The sequence below is a fragment of the Pseudovirgaria hyperparasitica genome, assembly GCF_010093815.1.
Source record: "Pseudovirgaria hyperparasitica strain CBS 121739 unplaced genomic scaffold EJ05scaffold_2, whole genome shotgun sequence".
In the NCBI taxonomy this organism is placed as follows: Eukaryota; Fungi; Ascomycota; class Dothideomycetes; order Acrospermales; family Acrospermaceae; genus Pseudovirgaria; species Pseudovirgaria hyperparasitica.
In genome coordinates this window covers 17340-39981 of record NW_022985550.1, presented here as the reverse complement: position 1 = coordinate 39981, position 22642 = coordinate 17340, and the positions used below count along the sequence as shown (strand labels likewise).

General features: G+C 39.4%; 3 protein-coding genes across 3 annotated transcripts; 2 read left to right on the top strand and 1 right to left on the bottom strand.

Annotated features, from left to right (window-relative positions):
* The first annotated feature begins 210 nt into the window (after positions 1–210).
* On the top strand, positions 211–1842 carry EJ05DRAFT_173542 (kinase-like protein). Its single transcript, XM_033739534.1, has 3 exons — positions 211–346; positions 406–1202; positions 1248–1842. The coding sequence occupies exons 2-3, from the start codon at positions 467–469 to the stop codon at positions 1373–1375; spliced, it is 864 nt and encodes a 287-aa protein (XP_033603943.1). The 5' UTR covers positions 211–346; positions 406–466; the 3' UTR covers positions 1376–1842.
* A 61-nt stretch (positions 1843–1903) lies between these two features.
* EJ05DRAFT_507158 (uncharacterized protein) lies at positions 1904–3026 on the top strand. Its single transcript, XM_033747887.1, has 2 exons — positions 1904–2040; positions 2091–3026. Exons 1-2 carry the CDS (start codon positions 1924–1926, stop codon positions 2670–2672), a joined length of 699 nt encoding a protein of 232 aa, XP_033603942.1. The 5' UTR covers positions 1904–1923; the 3' UTR covers positions 2673–3026.
* Positions 3027–3640: 614 nt separating this feature from the next.
* EJ05DRAFT_173497 (uncharacterized protein) lies at positions 3641–5473 on the bottom strand. Its single transcript, XM_033739533.1, has 2 exons — positions 5336–5473; positions 3641–5271 (listed from the first exon to the last, which is right to left on the bottom strand). The coding sequence occupies exons 1-2, from the start codon at positions 5337–5339 to the stop codon at positions 3797–3799; spliced, it is 1479 nt and encodes a 492-aa protein (XP_033603941.1). The 5' UTR covers positions 5340–5473; the 3' UTR covers positions 3641–3796.
* Positions 5474–22642: the final 17169 nt, after the last annotated feature.

The following is a 22642-nucleotide window of genomic DNA, read 5'->3' as shown; positions in this document are numbered from 1 at the left end:
AGTAGACTTACTTGTATAGAGAGAGAAGGATATCTCTATGGTAGGCGTGGGTAATTAGTATCTCAGTGGAGCTTATGGTAGGCTTCTTCTACATTCTACCAATAGACAATATACCATTACACGAACAGCACCTTCGTACTACGATTGTCAAGTTGTGACAGCGCGAGGCCATAGGTCCCAGCTACGTCCGAACAGCCACGACCGCATTCGATCAATCACAATTCATCCCTCAAGACATCCATATGATGTCAAACTGCTGCAGCGGAACACCTCTCCCGAATTACGGGCTGCCTGCTGCTTAAGACCCTTTGGTGTAGCACCTTCCGCAAACCAGCCCCAATCTCCTGTAGGTGCGCGCCGCCTTCTTCCGTGTTGTTCGATGGACTAATTCTATTTACGCACCAGGCCGACATCGAGCTGATCGGGGTCAACTCCAATTCACAGATAGCTCTCCTTCCTGGCAAACATGAGTTCCGACGTACAGGAAATGAACATTCCATCTGGGTTCAGTGTGAAGAACATCATTGCATGGGGAACATTTGGCTTGGTGTTCCTCGACTCTGCGTCTAACACTGTCATAAAAGTTCCTCATTCGGCAATGGATGAAGCAGCCATTGAGATTGAAAGAAAAATATATGAGCGCTTTACACAACAAGGGGGACATGATGGTCTCCTTCGCTACTTTGGACAATTCAAGGACGGGTTACGACTTGAGTTCGCTACAAATCAGGGCCTTCTCTCATACCTCCAAGAGCATAAGAGTACAATTAGTCTTGAACAGCGACTTCGGTGGTGTCAAGAGCTCTCAGATACGCTCTCGTTTGTTCATGCCAACGGAGTCGTCCACGGGGATTTGAATTGCAATAACATTTTCTTGGATGATACACTACGTACAAAGGTTGCAGACTTTGGTGGCTCTTCACTTGATGATTCTGACTTGTTGATCATGGTAACAGCAAGCCATCGCAGTAACGGAAATTTAAAGTCCATTAACGCGGACATATTTGCTCTCGGTTCAACTTTCTACGAGATCTTAACGAGCAAAGCGCCCTATGGCGAGGCCGAAGAAGATGAAATAATGAAATTGTCTACCAAGTCCAAGTTTCCTGATACAAGAAGCCTAGGGTCCATGGGGGAGATCATTCAAGATTGTTGGCGAGGCAAAACTAAAAGTGCGCAAGAAGCATCGATGTGCATTGAGGGTTAGAGACACTCTTACTAGCTATGACACCTGCTAACCTTTTTAGCAATTCGAAAACGGCACCACCACTCGCTCCTGCCTTCCGCCTACGCCTCTATCGCAACAACAACCGTCTTCGCTTTGTCTGTAGTAACATTGTTTACTATCTTCTGGAGAAGGTCAATATATCGTTAGGATTTCCAGAATTAACATACCAATCGTCCTCTATGCAGCATAGACAGTCTCCGATTCTTGTAGTCGTACTAGTATTGATAGGTTTCATGAGAGTGCCGCGATCCGGACAAGTCTCTGGGCCTGTCACTGGCTGTTTTGGGCAAGTGGACTAGCTCTTGCTCGGAAATATGGTGTCGGGGATCTTCTTACAACGAGACATCCTGTAGGGCACTGAGACTTCGACACCGACACACATCGCGTGTAAGCTTCGTGGTGCTGGAGTATATAAATGCCTCTAATGGTGGAAATTGAACGAGTAACTTATAGCAGATCCTTTACACAATGACAAGTTCGTAGAATAACATCACCTCTCTTATGATAGTGCATGTAGGATTTATATATGTATTCTAAGCTGTGCCGCATGCCTAGATAGAACAACCCCATTCAGGAATGGGTGCTAGGCTGCCATGTCGCCCCGACTGGATGAGTCATTAGATGTATTTATATACACATCCCCCGGACCCAACTATTCCTCATCTACTCTGCTTGGCCATGCGTAAGTATCAACGATGACAACAGCACGTGAAATACCGCGAGCTGTTCGCCGACTTCTTGACCATAATATTGAGCTTATCGAGTGGGGCGATCAGGTGCTTGAATCTTTTGGGTATCCGTCTGTAACAAGCGTATGCGTGTATCGATCCTCATCGTTAAGAGGTTACTAAGTCAAGTGTAGGTCTTTGCTTTCGCTGTCAACGACTCGACCATTGGCCTCGCCTGCCACATTCTTCTGGAAGCAGGGTTTTGCTGCGTGGAACCGAGCCTCTCTCTCCGATGTCTCGGTGTTTTTGGCACTGCAGGGCATCTTTTTGTGAGTTCAGACGACAAAACCAGGTCGCCAACACTATTACAAATTCTTCCACAATCGCTTGTACACCTTCAAACTAAGGATACGGAATTGTCCGAATTCTGGGTGAATCTCGACCTGAAAGTTCATCGACCAAAACTAGCTGAACTCTGTATCGCCCTTGTGCGATGCTTGAAGGATTATCAGATAGGATCATTAGATAGGTTGGAGCCAGAACGCCATCTCGCGACTCTAATTGCTGCTGGAATTTACAAAGAGAGGTCATTTGGTAAAATATGGGTTCCTGAGGAAGAGTTGGAATCAGAGTCAGACTTCCAAGCTCGAAAATCCATCGCTATCGAGGAAATTGCTGGTTGGACCTTGAGAAAAGATATTGAGCAGTATCGGAAGGATCTGATCGATATTGTGGTCAACCCTAATCACCCTTTGTCAGATATTGTCCTCCGGTAAAGTCATACAATAGACTACCCCAAAAGGGGCATCCATATTGATTTGGCAGTGGCCATGGATGAACCCTTTTCACAGCCGAGCGTGAGGCTGCGAAAATGGTGAGAAGATCTATCTTGATGGGGATAGAAACTCAGGCTGCACGAGGATGTTCAAGACTTCGGCTGGATCACTTGGATGAACATGCTGGGAAACAACGAAGAGCATGCTGGCGTGACGAGTATCTGAAGCCACATCGGATTTCTCAAGAGATCTTAGAGTACGTCACTTTTTCACTCTTAAAATTGCCCCAAAAAGTCAAGGCTGTAAACAGATCATTGAATGCAACGAAGCAACGCTGTCAGCAGCGAGCGAGAGTCTTTCGAATGTCGCAAAAGCGCATAAGTAAGCCTTAACGTCCTGACCACGTCGTCTAGATTATGGACATAACATTTTGTTCTGTAATCTGGAGCATGCGAAATCTATAGCTGCAGATATCCGATAATATTGCGAGTGTGTGTCTGATGGAACGTATGGGATACACTGAATTCCCTTAAATCTTGATCACCGCCATAGCAGGATGCGTCCCGACCCTCGCTCACGATAAGCTTCCGTCATTACACCAATTCTCACCATTTGATCGCTTATGCAGTTGCTTCCGGCCTCGCTGAGGCCGTGATGTTGCCAGAGTCGTTGCCATGGTCGCCAGCGAACGGCTTGCTGAATGATCTGCCTGTAGAACCATCGTGCAGAATTTTCACGATGCTGCTTGCGAATCAACAAGGCATAACCAGAATGGTAATCTGAGCGAGCGTGCCCGGACTTCAAAGCAGTCATTCGATAGATATCATCTCTGTTAGAAGATTACGAGAAGCGATAACTTTATGTAGGAGTCGGCATTATGACGATTGATGTTCATACTCGCATCTTATACTGTATGTTCGACCGGTCGGACGAAATACAAGTGGATGAGGTCAGAACCGAGAGTCTGGAGTCGAGTGCAGCGCATTCACACAAGAGCGAAACGGTGCAACGATAATAACAAAGATGTGAATACTTGGGCGAGATCAACCCTACCCGAGTGCAGAGGTTGCACATTAACAACTGAGTGAATGGTACCTATCTAAGAACTCAACCGGTTTAAATGCTTAAACCGCGCCTGGTACTTCTGATCGCACTGGAGAAACAACTTTTGAGCCAGTGAAAGCTTCAATATCCTCCACAATCTTCTCCGCTTCCAGAACCAACCCGATTGAGGATCGCAGCCCGGAATGCGTTCCAACGACACTTCCAATCCACTCGCCCTTCATATTGACGAACCAAGCACCAGAGTCGCCCGGCTGGACGGCCGGTTTGCCTTTTCCGCTTAGAATAGCGCGTACTTCGAAACTGAGTCCTTTCTTTACCTTTAAAGATTTCATAATGATGATATCCGATTCGAGGGCGTTGACTTTGCCTAATGTCAGACCCGAGGTGCGCCCTTCCATAACTGCCAGTCCATCGATTTCTGGCCTGGCGAAAGCACTAACTGTTGCAGCGTCCATGAACTCTTCACCCAAACGTTTGAAGTCGATTGAGTCTACGTGATGGTTCCTGATAGAATCCGTGATTTTCTTCATTGAAGGCGGCTTGTTTTGTAGGATGCGATCTTCGAACAAGGACAACGACCAGTCGGTGGCTCGTCCGAAACCCGATCCGTAGTACAAGATGCCTGGTAGTCGATTTGTGGCATCATGGAGCTTTCGAAGGTCCTCTTGATGTCCTTTGATGAGTTCTTCGAGCTGTACCGCTTGGGTTTGGAACTTTTCGTCTCCTAACAATTTGAACTTACCGTCCATTACCTTGAGCCTCCCCTCCAGTGTGTTGATCCGGTTAGTATTCCAAACGTTTGCGATATCTGTATCCTGCGGAGACGGTATCCTCACCTGGATAGGCTGAGCAGTGTTTCGCCGATATCCATGAAGTCTCTCCTGTTCAGAGACAAGACTATCGAAGGGGTGAAACACGCTTAGGAGAAACGGCTCCGGCTCCTTGCCCTTGTCCTGGAGCTTGATCGTACCGCCCACGGATGCAGTGCTCTCTCTCTCTCCAACCGGCCCAAAACTTGAACCCATAGGAACAGTTTGCTGGACTTGCCCCTCCTCTGGAAGCTGGCTAGCTGGAGGTTCGAAGAGGTCCTGGTTCAAGGCCGTCAAAGGGTATGGCACAGGCTCGAACATAATACGAACATGCCCGAGGCCAGCGTGTGCGCAGAGGGAGTAGATGTGTTCCGCCATGGGTTGCCAAGAAGCGTGCGATTCCACAGGCGCTCCGACAAGGACAACGGCGTTTTTTCCTAAAATCGTGGTTGCACTAAACTGAGGTTCAAGAGAGTAATGGTGACCGCGCACCACTGACAGAACTGCCCACGGTAGTTGTTTTAAGATATCGACAATATCGGTTCGTACAAGGTACCACTCCTTCACGATAATGTCGCTAGGATCGACTGTAGCATAGTCACCTATCGTAAGATGACTCTGCTCGGAAGAAGGAAAGTTGACTCCGACGCGGAGGGAAGTAGGCGGGGTTGCCATGCCGAATAACGTGGCTTCGTCAGATTGAGGCTGGTCTTGTTTTTGTGTGTGTCAGTGATAGGAGAACAAGTTAGTTTTTGAATCTCTACATGGGGATAGTCCCTTTATATACATACATGGTAGGATTACCTTCCACTTGATATCCCTTAGTTACATCCGGTGTTCTCCTCTATTGCTCCCACCATTAATTTCACTACCTGTTTGCTTTGTTTCAACACTGTTCAAGTGAAAGATTGCTTGTCACAATCAACAGAAGCCCGAGGTGCAGGCTGACTGCATTTCATCTTCCCCAAGACTCGTCGTTTCCCGGCTTTCGTTGTAGTCATGGTGCTCTATTCTGTTTCAAGCTAGGCTGCAAGATGTGATATTAGTTGCGGAATAACGACAAGGAATGTTTGAATGCGGCCCACGGCTTTAAAGCAACGAACACCCTTGGAGATTACTTTCACCGCAAACAATAGCTTGGGATGTTTGGTTGCAGACAGTAAAAATATGGAAACGGCAAATAGACACATGGAAGTAGTTTAAACATGCACACTAAACAAGTATTTCCCGTTTTCGTCGTGGTGCTGCTCTTTGCGTGATGAATTTAGTATCGACACGCTGTCGAGGCAGGAGACCATATGAGTGGCTCCTACTCGAATCGGCGGATAATTGTTGTTCCCAACCGCCTCTTAAGGATAACAAGAGCGGTTAGTAATTAGGCGTATATAGACGTTCTCTTACCTTATTTTAGTTAGTTCTCTATATACTATAATAAAAACTATACCCCCCCTCTTATATCTATATTATTAGCTTCTCTACTAGACTATTAATCTTTACCCTTCTAAGAGTATAGTAGCTAAATACTATAATATATTATCTTAATAAATCGAGAAGAAGTAAATATAAAAATTAACCTTAGAAATATCTCTTAATGGTAGACGCTATTAATAACTCTAAAGTACTATTAGATATAGTAGATATTAGCTCTTCTATTTAGTCTCTAAATAAACTACTATATATTAAATTCTTCTACTTCTTACTATTATCTTAAGTATAGATAATAATATAAAAGTACTAGGGATTTACCTCCTTAGGTAATAAATCTAAAAAAAAAAGAAAAAAAATTTATATCTATATATATCCAAACCTAGTCCTTAATATATACTCGAGTTTTAATAGAATATAACGACTATTATTCTATTAATAAGTAATAATTAAATCTATAATTAAAAAGGTACTAAAATTTTTTTTTTACTTCTACTCTATATATACTTCTATCTCTCTATATTCTTCTATAAATATATCTAAGTCTATTACCTTATATAGTACCTAGTATTATAGTAAGAGTAGTTAATAATACTATAGTCTAATAGTAATTACTAAAGCCTTAACTATACTTTTATATCTACTTATCTATAACTATATAAGGTACTTATTACTCTACTCTTTAAACCTATAGTAGAAGAGTCTAAAGTTATTATTACTATAGATAATAGTAAGTACTCTATAATACTCTATATTAGAACTTAGTCTTAGATATAATCTAATCTATATATATCTTAGCTAATATAGTTAGAAGATAGTATAAATAGTAGTAAATAGTTATATACTATAATAAATTACTAGCTAGGGCCATAGCGGGATATATAGACTCTAGTACGAGTGGTATAAGAGATAGTATAATATATAGAAGAGGTATCTATAATATAATAGATAGCCTTAGATAATAATCTAAGGATAAAGTAGGCATCTATAGAGAGAACTAATTATAGATACTTAGAATAGATATTCTAAGTAGTCTACTAGATAATTAGAAATAGAATATTAGTATTCTAAGTAATATACTAAATACTTAGAATAAGTATTCTAATTAGAGGACCTTAGTAGAACTATATAGACTCTTTAGACCCGATCTCTAGAGATAGTTCTATAGTAATTAATTTAAACTTATACTAATATAATTACTACTTTACTCGCCTACTAGCTAGTTACTATTTATACTCTATTAATACTTATTATAAATCTACTTATACTCTTCTAAGCTCTCTAAGTACCTTTACCTTTAGAAAAGCTAGAATACTCTATATAATAGACTACTTTAGAGATAAGCCGCATCCTTATTAGAGAAGGTTTATTATAGTTTAATTACTTCTACTTAGACTCTAAAGTAAGTATTCACGCTATCTATTTAAATATAAAATAGTAAATAATAGAAAGTTCTTATCTTCGTAAACCACTCTATATATAAGAATAGGGTTATTAGATAGTAGTGTAGTTAGATAGAATAATAGGGTGTATTCTATTATAGAACGAATTACTACCGAACTCTTTTAGTAGAAATCTAAGAGTATATATATAAAGGGACGCTAATCTATCTAGTATATAACTATTTACCGCCCTTTACGTTATCTCCTAACTCTATTAGCTAAGGTATATATAGATTAGGTTCTACCTAAGACTAAGTTCTAATAATTATCCCTTCTCTCTAGGAAGCTACCCTTAGTAACCTAGATTATTATCTATCTCTATATCCCTATTCTAAGTCTTATAAGACCTTAGTTATTCTCTATACTTCGTCTTAGATATTTACTAATATTTACTAATCTAAGATTTATATAAGTATTTTCCTAATAAACTAGATTTTATCTATCCTAACTTCTTATATAGATAAGATTACCTAATTAGGCCTAGCGTATCACGTAATATAATTAGGTAAGTCTAGGTACTACCTATATTAAAATCTTTTCTTAGAAATATTCCTTTCTTTAAAAAACTTCTTAACTCTTTATAGAGTTTTTTAGATTATTAGATATATTACCTAATTCTTATAGATATAGATTTATATAGATTTACTATAATTTAGTATAATTTACGTAATTTACTAATTTTTATACCATCCTTAGCTAGTAATAGTATAATTTATAATAATCTATATAAATTAGTAATAATTATAATATAGCTTCCCGAAATCTTAACGCTCTAAAGTAATTAGTATAGAAATAGACGCCTTTAAATAATCTCTATCTCGTATATATTACCGATATATTAAAAGCTATTAATCTACCCTAACCTAGGCCAGGCTCTAATAATCTAGCTATATATTATTATAGTTATCGCTTTCTATTATATATTACTTATAGTAGTACTAAATCTATAATATATAGTACTTATATAACTAAGAAGTATTATTACTTATAGATATTTAAGTAAGTTTAAAGAACTTTACGTAGATTTACTTATATTAGTATAGATTACTACTAGGCCTCTAGTAACCCCTACTAATAAGGAGCGTAGTACTACCGATTATAACGCCTTAGAGAAGGCTTTCTACGAGCTATATATCTAAGGTAAGAGTTATACCTAGAAGTACGATTCTAATAAGATCTATAAGGATTTATTAGAATCTACTATAGCTATTATTACTATAATTACTAGATAATATTATTTTCTTAAATCATTATAGATTCTTACTAATATATATTAATCTCTATAATAGTACTAAAATCTCTACTACTTTAGACTTCTTTCTATATACTAGTAATATTAAAATTTCTAGAAAAGGTTCTAGTAAAAAGGCTAAGGTTCCTTTCTTATATATACTAAAGAGCTATAAATTTAGAGAAGATAGCTCTAATCTAGAAGTTTCTATACTAAAGGTATATAGTTCTATACCGATCGTTAAATCTTTTCGCTAATTTATATAATTCTTAGCGTGCCCGCGCTAGTCTATCTCTCTCTATTCTAGGTCCCGCCGCCCTATAGATTTCTATAGAGAAGTTTATAGCTATAAGGCACGCTATATAGAATTTATAGTATTAGAACGAAAGGCTAGAGACTTATATTATAAAGCTCTATACTATACTAAATAAGAACTAGCGGAAGGAATTAGATATAACTATCGCGGTAATTAGTACTTCTACTTCTAGGGTTATTTAAAGCAGGGAGAAATCGTTAAGGAAAAGTAATAAGTAATAGAAGTCCTAGATAGCTAGGTATAAACTAATAGATGTCTTTCGCCTTAAAGGCTCATTAGGGACTAAGATTTATTATTCTTTTATAGGTGAAAGCGTCGGTCGGTTATAATACTAACCTCCGACTAGAATGCGTAGTTATTCTAAATTATTCTATAGTTACCTAGTCACGTTCTGGCCGAGAATCGCTATGAATGTAGACATGTTACATTTTTCTATCTAAGGATATAGGCTTGTGCGTAAAGTATACACCACGGGCCGTGCGGAAGTACCATAGGGCCTACCCTACCGGCATTAGCACGCTTAAACGCCGTGCGCTACTATAGCGCGACGCGCGCATGCCTCGAGCAGCGGTACCTAAAACGCACCGACGCTGATGGCCGGGCTATGTCCTAGGCGCTAAAGGGCCGAAGCCGCACCATAGTATATAACTACGTACAAGTGATCCTTTTTTATAAGCGAATGAACGCTAACAATTAGGAGCCGTTCTTTCGATATACGAAAGAACATTATACGGGCCTAGGCGGTAACCATGCACGACTCTTAGTAGGAAAACTAGGTAGTTAAAAGACACCGTAAGGTAGAGTCGAAAGGCAGCCCTTCCCACGCCTACATCCGAATAATTTTTATATATTAAGAAATCGCATGGTCGAAAGTTATATCTAGCTAACTTATAATTATTATTTTCACGGAGGGGGTAGCGAAGAGTATACATAAAAACTACGTATTTTTCGCGATTTTTACTTTGATTTTCCCAACCGTGCGCGATCGGTACCTAGGTATACTACACGCCGACCTACGCATACGTCTAAGGACCTTAGTAATCCTTATAGAATCGTGTACTCTAAGACACCTCTAGGATCGCCGATTCTAATCTATTCTACTACTTACGAACTTTATAAGCTATAGCACCCCCCTTAGTACCGCTCCCTAATATAGATAGTATACGTTAAGCATAGGACATTATATTTAAACTTTTCCCTATCGGCGGGAGCGATAGAGCTTAAGCCGTCTTCTTCCAACCGTTATCGTTTCCTAGCCCGCCACTATTTATCGTACGATTACTAGAGGTAGCGGCTCGTTAGCTAAACGAGCAATAGATTCTAGCCTATTTACACGTTACTAATATGAATAACGACTTACCTAATAATAATAAAGAAGACGATTTCGTTCCTAATACATGCCCGCCGCCTCCGACATCTCCCCTACCCTCTTAATAATCTTATATAACTTCTAGCACCACGGTAGCTCTTCGTATAGTACTAGCATAACTAGAGATAATAGTCTATAATACTGATTAAGAGCGAGAAGAGGACGACGAAGAAGAGCGTTAGTCTATAAATCCCCCTAGAAAGTGGCGCCGTAACGATACATCTAACTAGAACGAATAGTTAACTACGAGAACTCCGCTAACGACCACGAGAGTAAGTAATAAAATCCGGGCTAAGTTAAGAGTAAAGTATGAGGCTATGCTTAGGGAGGTTATAGAGTCATTTACTAACCCCGATAGCCCGTCGTCACGGAATAAATATAAAGTATAGCTCTATATAAATGTAAGTTATCTTTATTAGATAGGCATATTATAATACTTCCCTAAAGATATAAACATAGTTAGATAACTTCTTAATCGCGCATTAGAGATTGGTTTACCGTTAACGCTACTTTACTTTAGATTACTTATATAAGAATAGCGAGATAGTAAGACGGTAGATATAGCGTCTTATAGCCTTAATCCCCTATAGATTATTATTAGGGATACGACGTTGACTAGGGAACGCTTAGTACGTATATTCATAGACTAGGCTAGTATACTCTACTTTAAGATCGTTAAGCTAGTATACACATCGCGTCTTATCGGGATTAGACGTCGCCTAGCACTCGCGGATATATATAAAGCTATAAACGCTACTAAGGAGGCACTGAAAACAGACCGCACATTCACCCTTAGTACTAGGCAAGGCATCCGGTTAATTATAAAGGCTCGCCTATATGCCCGTATTAATCAACTCATAGGAGATTATACGCCAAGTCTAGAATAACCGTAGGACCTAGATATTAATATATATATATAGTAAGGGGAGGCCTTTAAGCGGATAAGACAGTAGAAATAAATGAACGATTGGTTAAGTTATAGCGCGCACTAGGCGTTAATCCGCGAGAGGTTTAGCGACGGGTTATTCGTTCTACTACCACCCGAAATTACGGACTCTTTCTTCTAGAAGATAAGGGTTAGTATACTAGAGGACTTCCTAGGCCTTGTAGACCGATGTTATCTATGGCTTAGACGACTTTATTATGGTGTTAAGCTATATTTATATTAGATTTTAAATGGAGACATTACGCTACCTAGGTAGTTCCCGATCGAGAGAATAACCTTAGAAAATATTATGAATATAGCGCTAGAGTAGTTTATAAATCTAATTAATCTATAAGACCATAGCCTAGGGCTAAGTACGCCATAGGACATGCGTACTATAGATAATGATAAGGTAGATTAGAGAATAAAATACACTAATTTAGTAGCGACTATACTAATAGTAGAATACCTTAGCCGAAGATCGGGGCTAGTAGTAGCTATTGATTTCCTACGGCACGGCCGTCGAAAACCAAAGGACCTAAAAACTCCTTACTCTAGAGCCGTCTAGAATCGCCGTTTCCACACCTATCTATAGGAATATAATTATATATATCATAGTCTACTCCCGACGCTAATCTACTAATACTATACGAATATATATAGATGTCTATAGATTTACTACTAGTCGTCGACCTTGATACCGGAGTAATTATCTATCGAGATTATAAGCGCGCCATCCTCCTATCCGCGCTAGACCGCCACCTCCTTTAAGAATACCGAGGAATAAGACCGAAGTATCATAAGATTATTAAAAGCTATATTTACTCGCTTAGTTATACCGCTACTATAATCGACGACCTTCGAATACCCGCTGCCCTATCACGGCCTATAAGATATATTCCGGTTAAGAGAGGGTTCTAATATATTATCGAGAACTACGGATTAGTTCTTAGCCTTTTAAAGAATCTTAAATCACATATTAAAAACGAACATGTAGCGTTCTTTAATAGGCGTAGGGGGGCTCCACCTAGAGCGGATGATAAGATACGTGGATATAGAGATAATATACCATACTAATACCTATATAATATAGGCCGGTTGAACCGCCTCATCCCGATTATAACACGTACCACTATATACACTCATATACTAATTAATACCACACTCGATTAGCTCTAGTTAAATTAGTAGAACGTCCTTAAAGATGAAGGTTATATAGTATAAACCGGCGCTATCGACAAAGTTAATCCATGGCTAGAACGCATAAAATTTATTAACTACTTCTAAGGCATGGATATCCTCGCACTTACTAATATCCTAGAGATATCTACCGAAGGGCCGCTAAAGATAGTATTATCTAGTCTAAGAGTTCTATTCTACTAAGCCTATAAGATAGTAGGCGCTTATAATAGACTACTATGCCTAGAAGTAGCGCGTTCTATAATAGAGCCTAGGCTATAGCGACCTCTCGCACGTTATTAGAACTAGAAAATATTCCGCGATTACTCGAAGCATCTTTAGCGTCTTATTATCGGGGCCATCTAAGCGTACTAGAATCTCTACTACCTCCTAGCTTTAGTCTTTAACGCTAAGACTAAGGCGTGTATTACTCGGCTTCTAGACTATATTACTACGGAATAGCCATCCGGCGAGAGTAATAGTAGCTCCGACTCTAAACCCGAGACGAGTATAACTAATAACTATTATAGAGTAGAAGGTAATCTTAGTAAGTGGGATCTGGAAACACGTCGGGTAAAACTATACGAGGTGTTTAGTATCTAAACCCGCCCTCTTTCTCGCATCGCCTACCTTTATATATAGCTTATCATTATATTACTATAATAGACGCTATATATATACTTATTCGAGGCCGCACTAGTCCCATTATCCGGCCTACTATATATAGATCGAAACGGGGGCTTCCTTTCACCATAGAACTATACGTCTACTCTATTAGTACTTATTAAGTTCTCCCGCCTTATTATCCTTAAGTAGGCCATCTAGGAAGTCTTCTATAAGTAAGCGGGTGGTACTATAGATATCCTTAGATATCTCTCACCATTTATTAACTAGTATCTCCTCCGCGGTAGTCGCGGTATAGTTAGATAGTAGATATAACTTAGAGCTTACGGTCTTAAAATCGTGGGTAACATAGCCATAGACGTAAAGATACAGTAGGTTAATAATACACTTACGTATAATGCACATATAATTCTAATAAATGCATTTAGAGGGATAGTCTCTAGCTTAATAAATCGAATAGCGCGAACATTATATACTAATATTCTTCTACTATCTTCTATAGAGGGAGTACTAGTAATTCTATGGTAGTTACTTACGGATAATACGGCTGATAACATAATCAGGTATAGCTTCCTTTAGTTAGCGTGCCTCTAGGAGTAGTCCTCATGGTTTAGAAGGCGAGTTAAAAAGGACTAGAATATACAGTTAGCGTTCTTTACCAGAGGAGAGTTAGATACACAAAAAGCATAAGACTAGCTCGAATAGATTCGAGTCTTTCTTAGTTAGCTACTTATTCTTATCTATATAATAGCTAGACAGCCTACACGCGGACTAGAAATCCTAAGTATACGGTACCGTAACACGCGATAGGGTGATATACGTAATATTATTCTTTATAGTAATAAGCTTTACATTATAATAAAGTACCATAAAGGGTATATACGTAAAGGAGATATCCGCCTAATTCTTCGATATCTACCGCCGGTCGTATATAATATTCTAATATGGTATCTTTGGTTAGTTATCCCGTGGAAGGAATAACTCGAGAGATTCATGGATCTAACATAGATAGTCGTCCCTATACATATATAGCTATTACCGTACTAGACTAGCGAGCGTATAAGCCATGCGATAAGGGAATAGATACATCTTAGTATAGGAGTAGTTAACATGGGTATTATAGACTATCGTTAAGTCGTGATTACAATTATAAAGCGTAAGCTTTAGAAGTACGAGATTAACTATATAGACGAGGCTAATAAGAATAGTCTATAGAACGAGGACTAGAATCCGGGTACCCGAGATAATAGTCTAACCGCTATCCTTAATAAGTAAGCTAGTCATAGTATAAAGATTATCTAGATCGCGTATAGTCGTGATATAAGTAGCCCGTTTAGTGCGGTAAAGACGGTAATAGAGAGGTACTTCTAGATTAGTCGCGTATAGTAGCACGAGATCGGGGTATCTATGTTCGATAAGGTTACACCTAGCTAGACACGAATTTTATAAGCACGGGCTTACCATTAGGCTGCACTCCGGGAGAAGGACCCGTATAAGACTATTAAGGTCGTACTCCGTAATGAAAACGCTAGAATATAACCCTAATAAGAAAAGGTATTTACCGGGCTAGTCGAAGGCCGTAGTCCGATACTAGTTATATAGCCGACTACCTTAGGTAAAAGTCTACCTTTCATATTAGCTGCGTTAATAGTACTAGATAGAGTAATACTAGTTATTATCCCGCTAAAGGCCCTTCGAGATAACCTTATCCGCCGTTATTATAATAGTAGTATTACTATAGAAGCATTCGACCCTACGCACCCCCCTTACGGGATATCTATTATTATTATTACGCCCGAGTCTATAAAAGGCGAACCGTTCATATAGTTTATAAACCATATAAATAGCCTAGGACTACTCGACCGTGTGATTATCGATAAGTACCACTATATCATTAATAATAACTAGTTCCGGCCGGCCTTTCGCGACATCTAAATAATAGTTAACCTAGAGGTGTAGATTATACTCCTAAGTATAACCCTACCACCCGATGATAAAGTAGGGCTATAGAAAGCCATATATATAAACGCTAGAGATGTATTCATCCACCGCGAAGCTATAACTCGGCCTAATATTACGTATACGCTTAGGAGCCTACCTAAGAAGGCTCGAGGTACCCGTAGTTAAGCGGAATACGTGCGACGTATTAGATAGGGCATTACCGGTAGATGTCTCGTCTTTACGCCTATGGTCACGTAAGCTATTAGCCTCGTAGGGGAGCTTGGTTATAATGCGTACTATTAAGAGAGTATAGCTAAGGAGTAGGTCCTTAACGGATTTATCGCCGAAGAAGAAGGTATCATAGTTACTATAAACGCTCTCGGCCTAGGTGTTAACCTAGCTACTATTCGCGTCGTGATACACTTAGGCGCTCCTTCTTCATTCCTAGACTATATATAAGAAAGCGGCCGGGCCGGTCGCGACTACCTAACGAGAAGCCTCGCTATCTTCGTAAAGATAGAAGAAGCCACTACTAAGAACGCGATGATACTTACTTATATAAACTAGATAGGGTGTCGTAGGGTGTTCCTAGACGAGTATCTCGACGGGTCGTTTAGTAGAAAGAGCTATAACGGGGTTAAAGAGAAGTACGATGTATGCGATCCTACCCTATTAACATTCCTACTACATTTAGAGACCCTCTAGGAGGATCTAGAATCGGCGATCCTAGACCTTCCTAGTAGCTCACCTATGGGTTCCTTAAATAGTTAACCCGACCTACCCTAGACCAATTAACCGTCGCGCCAGCCGCCTTATACGTGGAATAAGATGAAATAAGCACGTGTACATGGTAATAGTATAGACGAGGCAGGAAGACCAGCGAAAGGGCGGGTATTAGAACTTCCTAGTGCGTGTCTAGACGAAGATTACGTGGGCGAGGACACTTATAATCAACGAATGTTTATATAATAATAGTCTATGAAACTGGTAGCATAAGAACGTCGTCTATAAAATAGATAATATATAAGTCTCGTCTAGTTATTATCCGAGTAGAGACGATGGTAGGCCAGTTATTACGATGTATGCGGTACTAATAGTGGAGTCTATACTACGTACTACTTAGATAATAGACGACTTATAGACATGGTTAAGCGTGTACTAGCCGACCAAATGCGAAAGAGTAATATCATGCCCAAACACGTGTACTACTTCACCTATTACTAGCTATAAATTCTATATCCGTGGTGGGAGCCTAGACTGGAGGGATAACTAGGGTTCCGTCGGCTCCCGGGAAATATTAAGTATATATAGAAATTTGGTTTATATCGAGCTCTTAGCGTAATAGTAGTCCACCTATCTAGATAATAGGCTACCCGGTTAGAAGGGTTTGGAATTTCGAAAACGGGCCAACTACCAATGGTAATAAGAGAAGGTGCATGGGACTCTAGTGAATTAGCCCGTTAGCTATAGCGTAAGCGGCGAGAGGGGGCGTATGAAATTACGAATGCTATTCTAGAATTTAATTAGGGTACTCCACTAGTTATAGATGTTAGTCGATAGGGTCGGTAGAATTTATAGTTATTATAGTTTAAGTCTAGAAGTATATAAAGTCTATAGAGTATCTTAATGCCTATAGATAACGTCCATAAGTTAGTACTCTTAATCCACGTCGCCCTATATTAAATAGAATATAAAGAGGGAGACGTGAAAAGAATTCTCCTAGTAACGTAGTTACGCATTTAGTATAAGAGTATAAGAACTAGAATCTACGACCTTAACTATAGGGCACCCTATAAATAGCGATTTCTAGAGTAGGGGCTGGAATTTCTAATAAAACCGATAGGTTAATTCACTTCACTTGTAACACGTTATAACGTAACATAAGAAGGTTATGTAATAACACGTGATAAGACCCAAAATATATATTTATATATATTATTTCCATTAACTCTCTCCATCTCTCCTATATCATTTTACTATTTTCTTACGTAATCTCATTTTTTCGATATATATATATTTAACCCACCGATCGCCGTTTACAGACCCTTCTAGAGATCATGGCTCCTTTTCTTCTAGTTAATATTTAAGCATAAGAGAAAGAAGATAATAATTTTCTCGATCCGTTTTTAGATATAGCTACTAAAGAGATTCGCGAAACCAGAGCAGCGTTATAGAAGAAATATACCACCTTATCCGCTCTTATCGTAGGTAGTAGCTTAATAGACTATAATTCTAAAGCCATAGAGCGATTTCTTAAGGTCGCTACTATAGAGGAGGAAGCAGGCGAAGTAGGAAAAGGCGCATCTATCGAGCCAAAGCCGGGAAAAGAGGCTAGATAGGAGCGTAAAAAGGAACCTAGGCTAGAAAAGGACCGTCGCCTTAGTAAGATTACCTCTAACCTCGGAATTAGCGTGGTTAAAGCAGCCATTTTATTCTAGGATCCTAAAGTTAACGCCTTACTTAATGAATACTATGTAGAGTTCTTTAACCCGTGGATTCTAGAAGGTTCGCATCCGTTTAGCTAGTTTACTTTAGCTATAGAACTTATTAAAGAAGACCGTGCCCATTACCTTATAGTAATAGCCGCTAGTCGTAGTAAATAGGAAGATTACTAGTGGCGCGCGTCTCTTATTCTCCGGATAGATCTTAAGCTATCTTCTAATCGTACGAATCCTCTTTCGCGAATGCGTATATCGGAGAACGATAAATATCTTCTATTTAACGATATACTTAAATACCGACGCCATGCCCGTAACTAAGGGCAAGAATACGAGGATAACTTTCGTATGAAAATTATCTATACTAACGCGAGGTAGATGTCTATAATGCCTCGGAAAGTTCCTACTAACTAGGTTCCCCCTACTCATCTACTAATCACTCTATAGGCCCGTCTAGGATCGACGATTATAGGCCCTTCTAAGAAAAAAGCTAGAAGGCGTTTAGATTAACACTAAGCCGCCGATGGTAACTCTACCACTAACCGGAATAGGGAACTTAGTAAGAATACTAGCGATACTATAGATTAGGACCCGATAGAAGACATCTAAGTAATAGATCCGAACTCGCTCCTCGACGCACCCATGCTAGACGCACTAGCTATACTAGATACTACTATAAAAGAAGGACCTATAGCTACCCTAGTAAAACTAAAACGTTCCTTAAAGCCTATAAAGGCACTAAGGAAAAAATTACCCGAGTACCATACTAAAGCGTGGACTAATATATAGAAACACGGTCTAAATCCATCGGGAGTATTAATAGATACCTATAATAATCTAGAATTTATAGTCGAAGACGAGGGCATTAATATAGGCGATCGGCGTGTGTTCGCTAGATTATATCTCGAGAGTCTCCCCTCCAAAGAAGAGCTCTAGGCCATGCTTATAGTAACTTATAAGGATCGTAACGTCGTTAATCCGGATTATCTTAAACTAGAAACGTGTCCGTACTACTCTTACCTTACTATTAAGAATCTTATAAAGGGCTTAAGCGGTACTTAAAAGATCTCCGAGATTAAAACTAACGAGGTTATTTAAGTAAATAATAATAAGGCGGTAATCACCGCACGCATTAACACGGATCTTAGTAATATAGTACTAATTATGGATTAGTTAAAGTCGGGTAGCGAGAAGAGAAGTAAACTATAGGATTGGTTAAATAACTAGAGTAATAACGGCGCCGCCCAACCATAAGACTATGTTATAGCCGCGGTGGGTCTCCGAGTTACTAGTACCCGAAAACCTTAGATTCTTAATATAAATCCTAGCGTTACTCTATATTAGTAGTAACTTATAGGAGCTTAGTAGCTCCGAAAGAGCATGGATAGTTTAGTTTCACGGGGTGTAGTATTAGTAGATGGTGTCGGACTAGGTAAAACATTTACACTTTTAGCGCACTAGCTACATGTAAGTTCCTTCCCCTAGTGGCCTCTAGAATCGCCGATTCTAGACGCGCCTATATATATCTAACTAAAATGTAGTTAATTAACGAGCGCATCACTAATCGCGAGAAGGGTATTCTAGTATCTTCTCCGAAGCCCGCCCTACTATTAGTACCCGTAAATCTTCTTACCTAAACCGCCGAGTAGATTACGGACTTTTCCTCGCTCTTCCGTGTCATTACTAGTTACGGTAATAGTAGGGTCGGGAAATCAGCTACTAGTACTACGCGTTTAGTAGGTATCTTAATATAGAAGAGTTAGTACTTTAGACCGGAGGAGATTAACGCCCGTACTATTATCTTAATGTCCTACGCAACGTTTAACGCCCGTTATAGCCTTACTAGGTAGAGAGAGAAAATATGAGGGTACGCGGAGTTCTAGAACATTAAATCTAGAAATTAGGACGCCGTCGCATTAGTAGAAATGAAATATATAGAGAAGTAGTATTTTCTATATGATGCCCCTTGGAACCTCGCTTAGTGCTTCGACTATACGGTAGCTAACGAAGTATACGGCTTCCGGAATATTAACTCTACGACTAACCGGTCCATCTACGAGCTTAATATTAAATACTACGTCCTCGTGACTAGTACTCCCGTCTATAACTTTACTAGTAATATATAGGGTCTTCTTAAAGTTATATAATAGAGCGCATCCCTTAACGATTATTTTAACGGTATTTCCGGTATACAGCCGCCATTCAAGGCGAAGTCTAACCTATATAAGTTTCTATCGATAATAGTAAGACTATATCCGGACGTTTCGTAGGAAAAACTAGATCGCGTCCTAGGTATATATCTAACTTCTCCGGCCTTTAAGTACTAGTACCTAGGTTCCGGCCGTAATGATCCTAAGCCGCCATTAGAGCTAGTATAAGGCTAGTACTTAAGTATAATATACGGAGTATTTATACTTCGCCGCACGAACGACTTACGGTATAGCGATAATAATGCTACTTTAATCCGTAACTATATTCCGCGGGCCGAAAGGGTATAGATTAAAGTAGCGTATCTACTAGAGGTGTAGGCTAAGTACGATAAGATTAGTAAGGAGACCCAAAAGAAGCTTATTTAGCCGAATCCTCACCGACCCTCGGAATTAAGCCTGAACTCCGCATACAGCGGAACTTAGTACTAATATCTACTATTATCTATATTAGGTATTCACACTTTTTCATGCGTAGGGACATAGTAGCGTTAAGGAAAGATAATGAATAGAAGCTAAAATTCCCTCGTCCTGGCTCTAAGAACGTAAGCCCGCGTTAGATATACGCTTTCCTACTAAATATCGCCTAAGCTCGTGATCGAAGCCATCCTAAGAGTGGACTTACTAAGCTAGTTAACGAAGTAGAGAACGTGCTAGTGGCACTACTAGGTATTCTATTTAACTGGTCCCCTCGGCTCGTAGTACTCGCTATATAAGCTATAACGTAGTACTTTAAGTACCAGGAGAAGGGCATCGTATGGGTGTAATATTCTATTAAGCGTGAGTTAGTATATTATATGTTACGGCTAATAGGCTTTAAGTACGTCGGACGTGTCTTTACCGAAGACGACGCGCTAACTAGATAATAAAAGTATAGACTATTCAACTAGAAGATAGACTCTACCTTTAATAAGACCACGCCTAACGACATTGCCGGTAATAAGGACGACCTACTAGAGGCGCCTAGAATCGCTAATCCTAGTGCGTTCTTAGACGGCGATAATACCCATTAGGACGACATTAATAGAGTTCCCTCCCGGATCGATTGGTTCGTTAATATATACGGAATTATAGGGGTTAGTTTTAATTTATAGAAGGCGAATAGAAATGTTCATTTCTTTTCTTATCCAGCTAATCTCGCTCTTCTACGGCAGCTCTTAGGTCGCATATTTCGACTTAAATAGCTCTTACCGACCCTGCTTTCTAAGTACTACATGCTAAACACATGGGCATCTAAAATGTCCATGGCCATGACTCGCCGAGCATTACCTAAGATGTTTACTACTCTATCTAGTCTCGTGGACGGCACCCTCGACACTACTCTCGATATTATTATTCCGTCTATCCTTAAGGGCTAGTATCCTATAATTAGAGATGTATACCATGATTTCGGTCTAATTATCTATGAAGACGATCCGGAGTTTAAGAAGCTATATAAACCGGAATCCACGGCTATTCCCGTGCTTAAAGTTATAAAACGCCTCCTAATATTCAACCGTGGTATCGTTATTAACCAAAGCGAGGGGCTAGGTGTTACTAATCTAACGGAGAGGGCTACTAGTACATTTAACATTATTAGTAATACTATGCGCCGCCCTAATAACCGCCTAGATAAGGACCCTACCAAGCGTAGTGCCTATAGTTATGGTAAGGACGAGGTAGATAGTAGAGATAGGATCCATTTACTACGAGAAGCCAGCGAGAAAATAATATTATTAAGATCTATATTAGAGCCTACGATCCGTATAATATAGTTAATCGAAGACTATAAAGACCTCTTCCTAATAGAACACGCTACCGAACGATTCGTTAATAAGGACTAGACTACTTATATAGTAGAGTAGTTTATAATAGATGAGATACTAATAAACATAGGTGGAGATAATGGTAAGGCTTAACTATCTTCTAGGAGGGATTGGAATCGGCGTTTCTAGTCGCGTCTATGGTTGGTACTTTTCTTTAATAGCGTGTATTTATATTCTACTGGTTATTTTATTGTGTTCGTGGCTACTAGTATCTTTCCTTTAATAGTCTATATAAGGATGGTCGTCCTTATGGCTTATTATATCTCCTTACTTTCATAATCGACGCCTAGTTAAATATTATTATAATTTCTAATACTGTCTTATACGCTCCGTTAAGTATTCCTATACTCGTTTTCTATACCTTTAAAACGTGGTTCTACTCTGTACTAGAGGCGTCTGGAAACGTTGAGCGCCGACAGCCTTTTACTTCTAGTAACATCTTAGTATACGTAAGTATAGGCTTCGAACTAGTATTACGTTATTCCGACTTACGCGACGTAAGGGAGGGTTCATTTCATTTACTTAGTATTACTTTACTTTACTACTTATCTATATTGTATCCGGTTCATTAACCTCTATTCACTTTTATAATGTTACTACCTAAATAAGACTAGCTTAGTATTTGCACGAAGGTATATGAATATATACCACCTTATAATTTTTTCTCTTCTATATTAACTTACTTACTCTTGTATACGTTAATAAGTCTTATAATTCGTTCGTTTATCTTATTAGTAATCGTAATTCATAGACGCCTCTAAATAGATTATATAGGTTTAATAAAATGGTAGGCGATTAGAGCCTTCTGACTAAGCTAAGCAAAGGAAAAGGGAAGGCGGTATAATTAGCTCCGCCACCCGTGGAAGATACTAGACCTTCGGAACCGGCTAAAACTTCTAGATCCATATGCTATGCCTAATAGATACTTTAAGACCTGAACAATCTAGTAGGGAACGATCGTTTCTATTAATCTTATAAAAAACTAATACCGTCACGTATGAATAGCGTAAAGTTCGTGGTCGGTAATATTATATAGATACTAGAGAAGGACGTCTGTTTGGTGAACGCTACGTAGAGGTAATTGGATGCTAAGCGTTTCGGTGGTATTAACGTAGTTATCCGTAAAGGAGCCGGTCCGGAACTCGTGGCCGCCCTCATGGATTATAAGGTTTTGGAATCTGAGGAAATTCTAGT

Coding starts and splice junctions, on each gene's coding strand:
- EJ05DRAFT_173542 (XM_033739534.1), top strand. CDS start 467: ATGAGTTCCGACGTACAGGAAATGAACATTCCATCTGGGTTCAGTGTG. Junction 1,203..1,247: donor AGCATCGATGTGCATTGAGG/GTTAGAGACACT, acceptor TAACCTTTTTAG/CAATTCGAAAACGGCACCAC.
- EJ05DRAFT_507158 (XM_033747887.1), top strand. CDS start 1,924: ATGACAACAGCACGTGAAATACCGCGAGCTGTTCGCCGACTTCTTGAC. Junction 2,041..2,090: donor GGTATCCGTCTGTAACAAGC/GTATGCGTGTAT, acceptor AGTCAAGTGTAG/GTCTTTGCTTTCGCTGTCAA.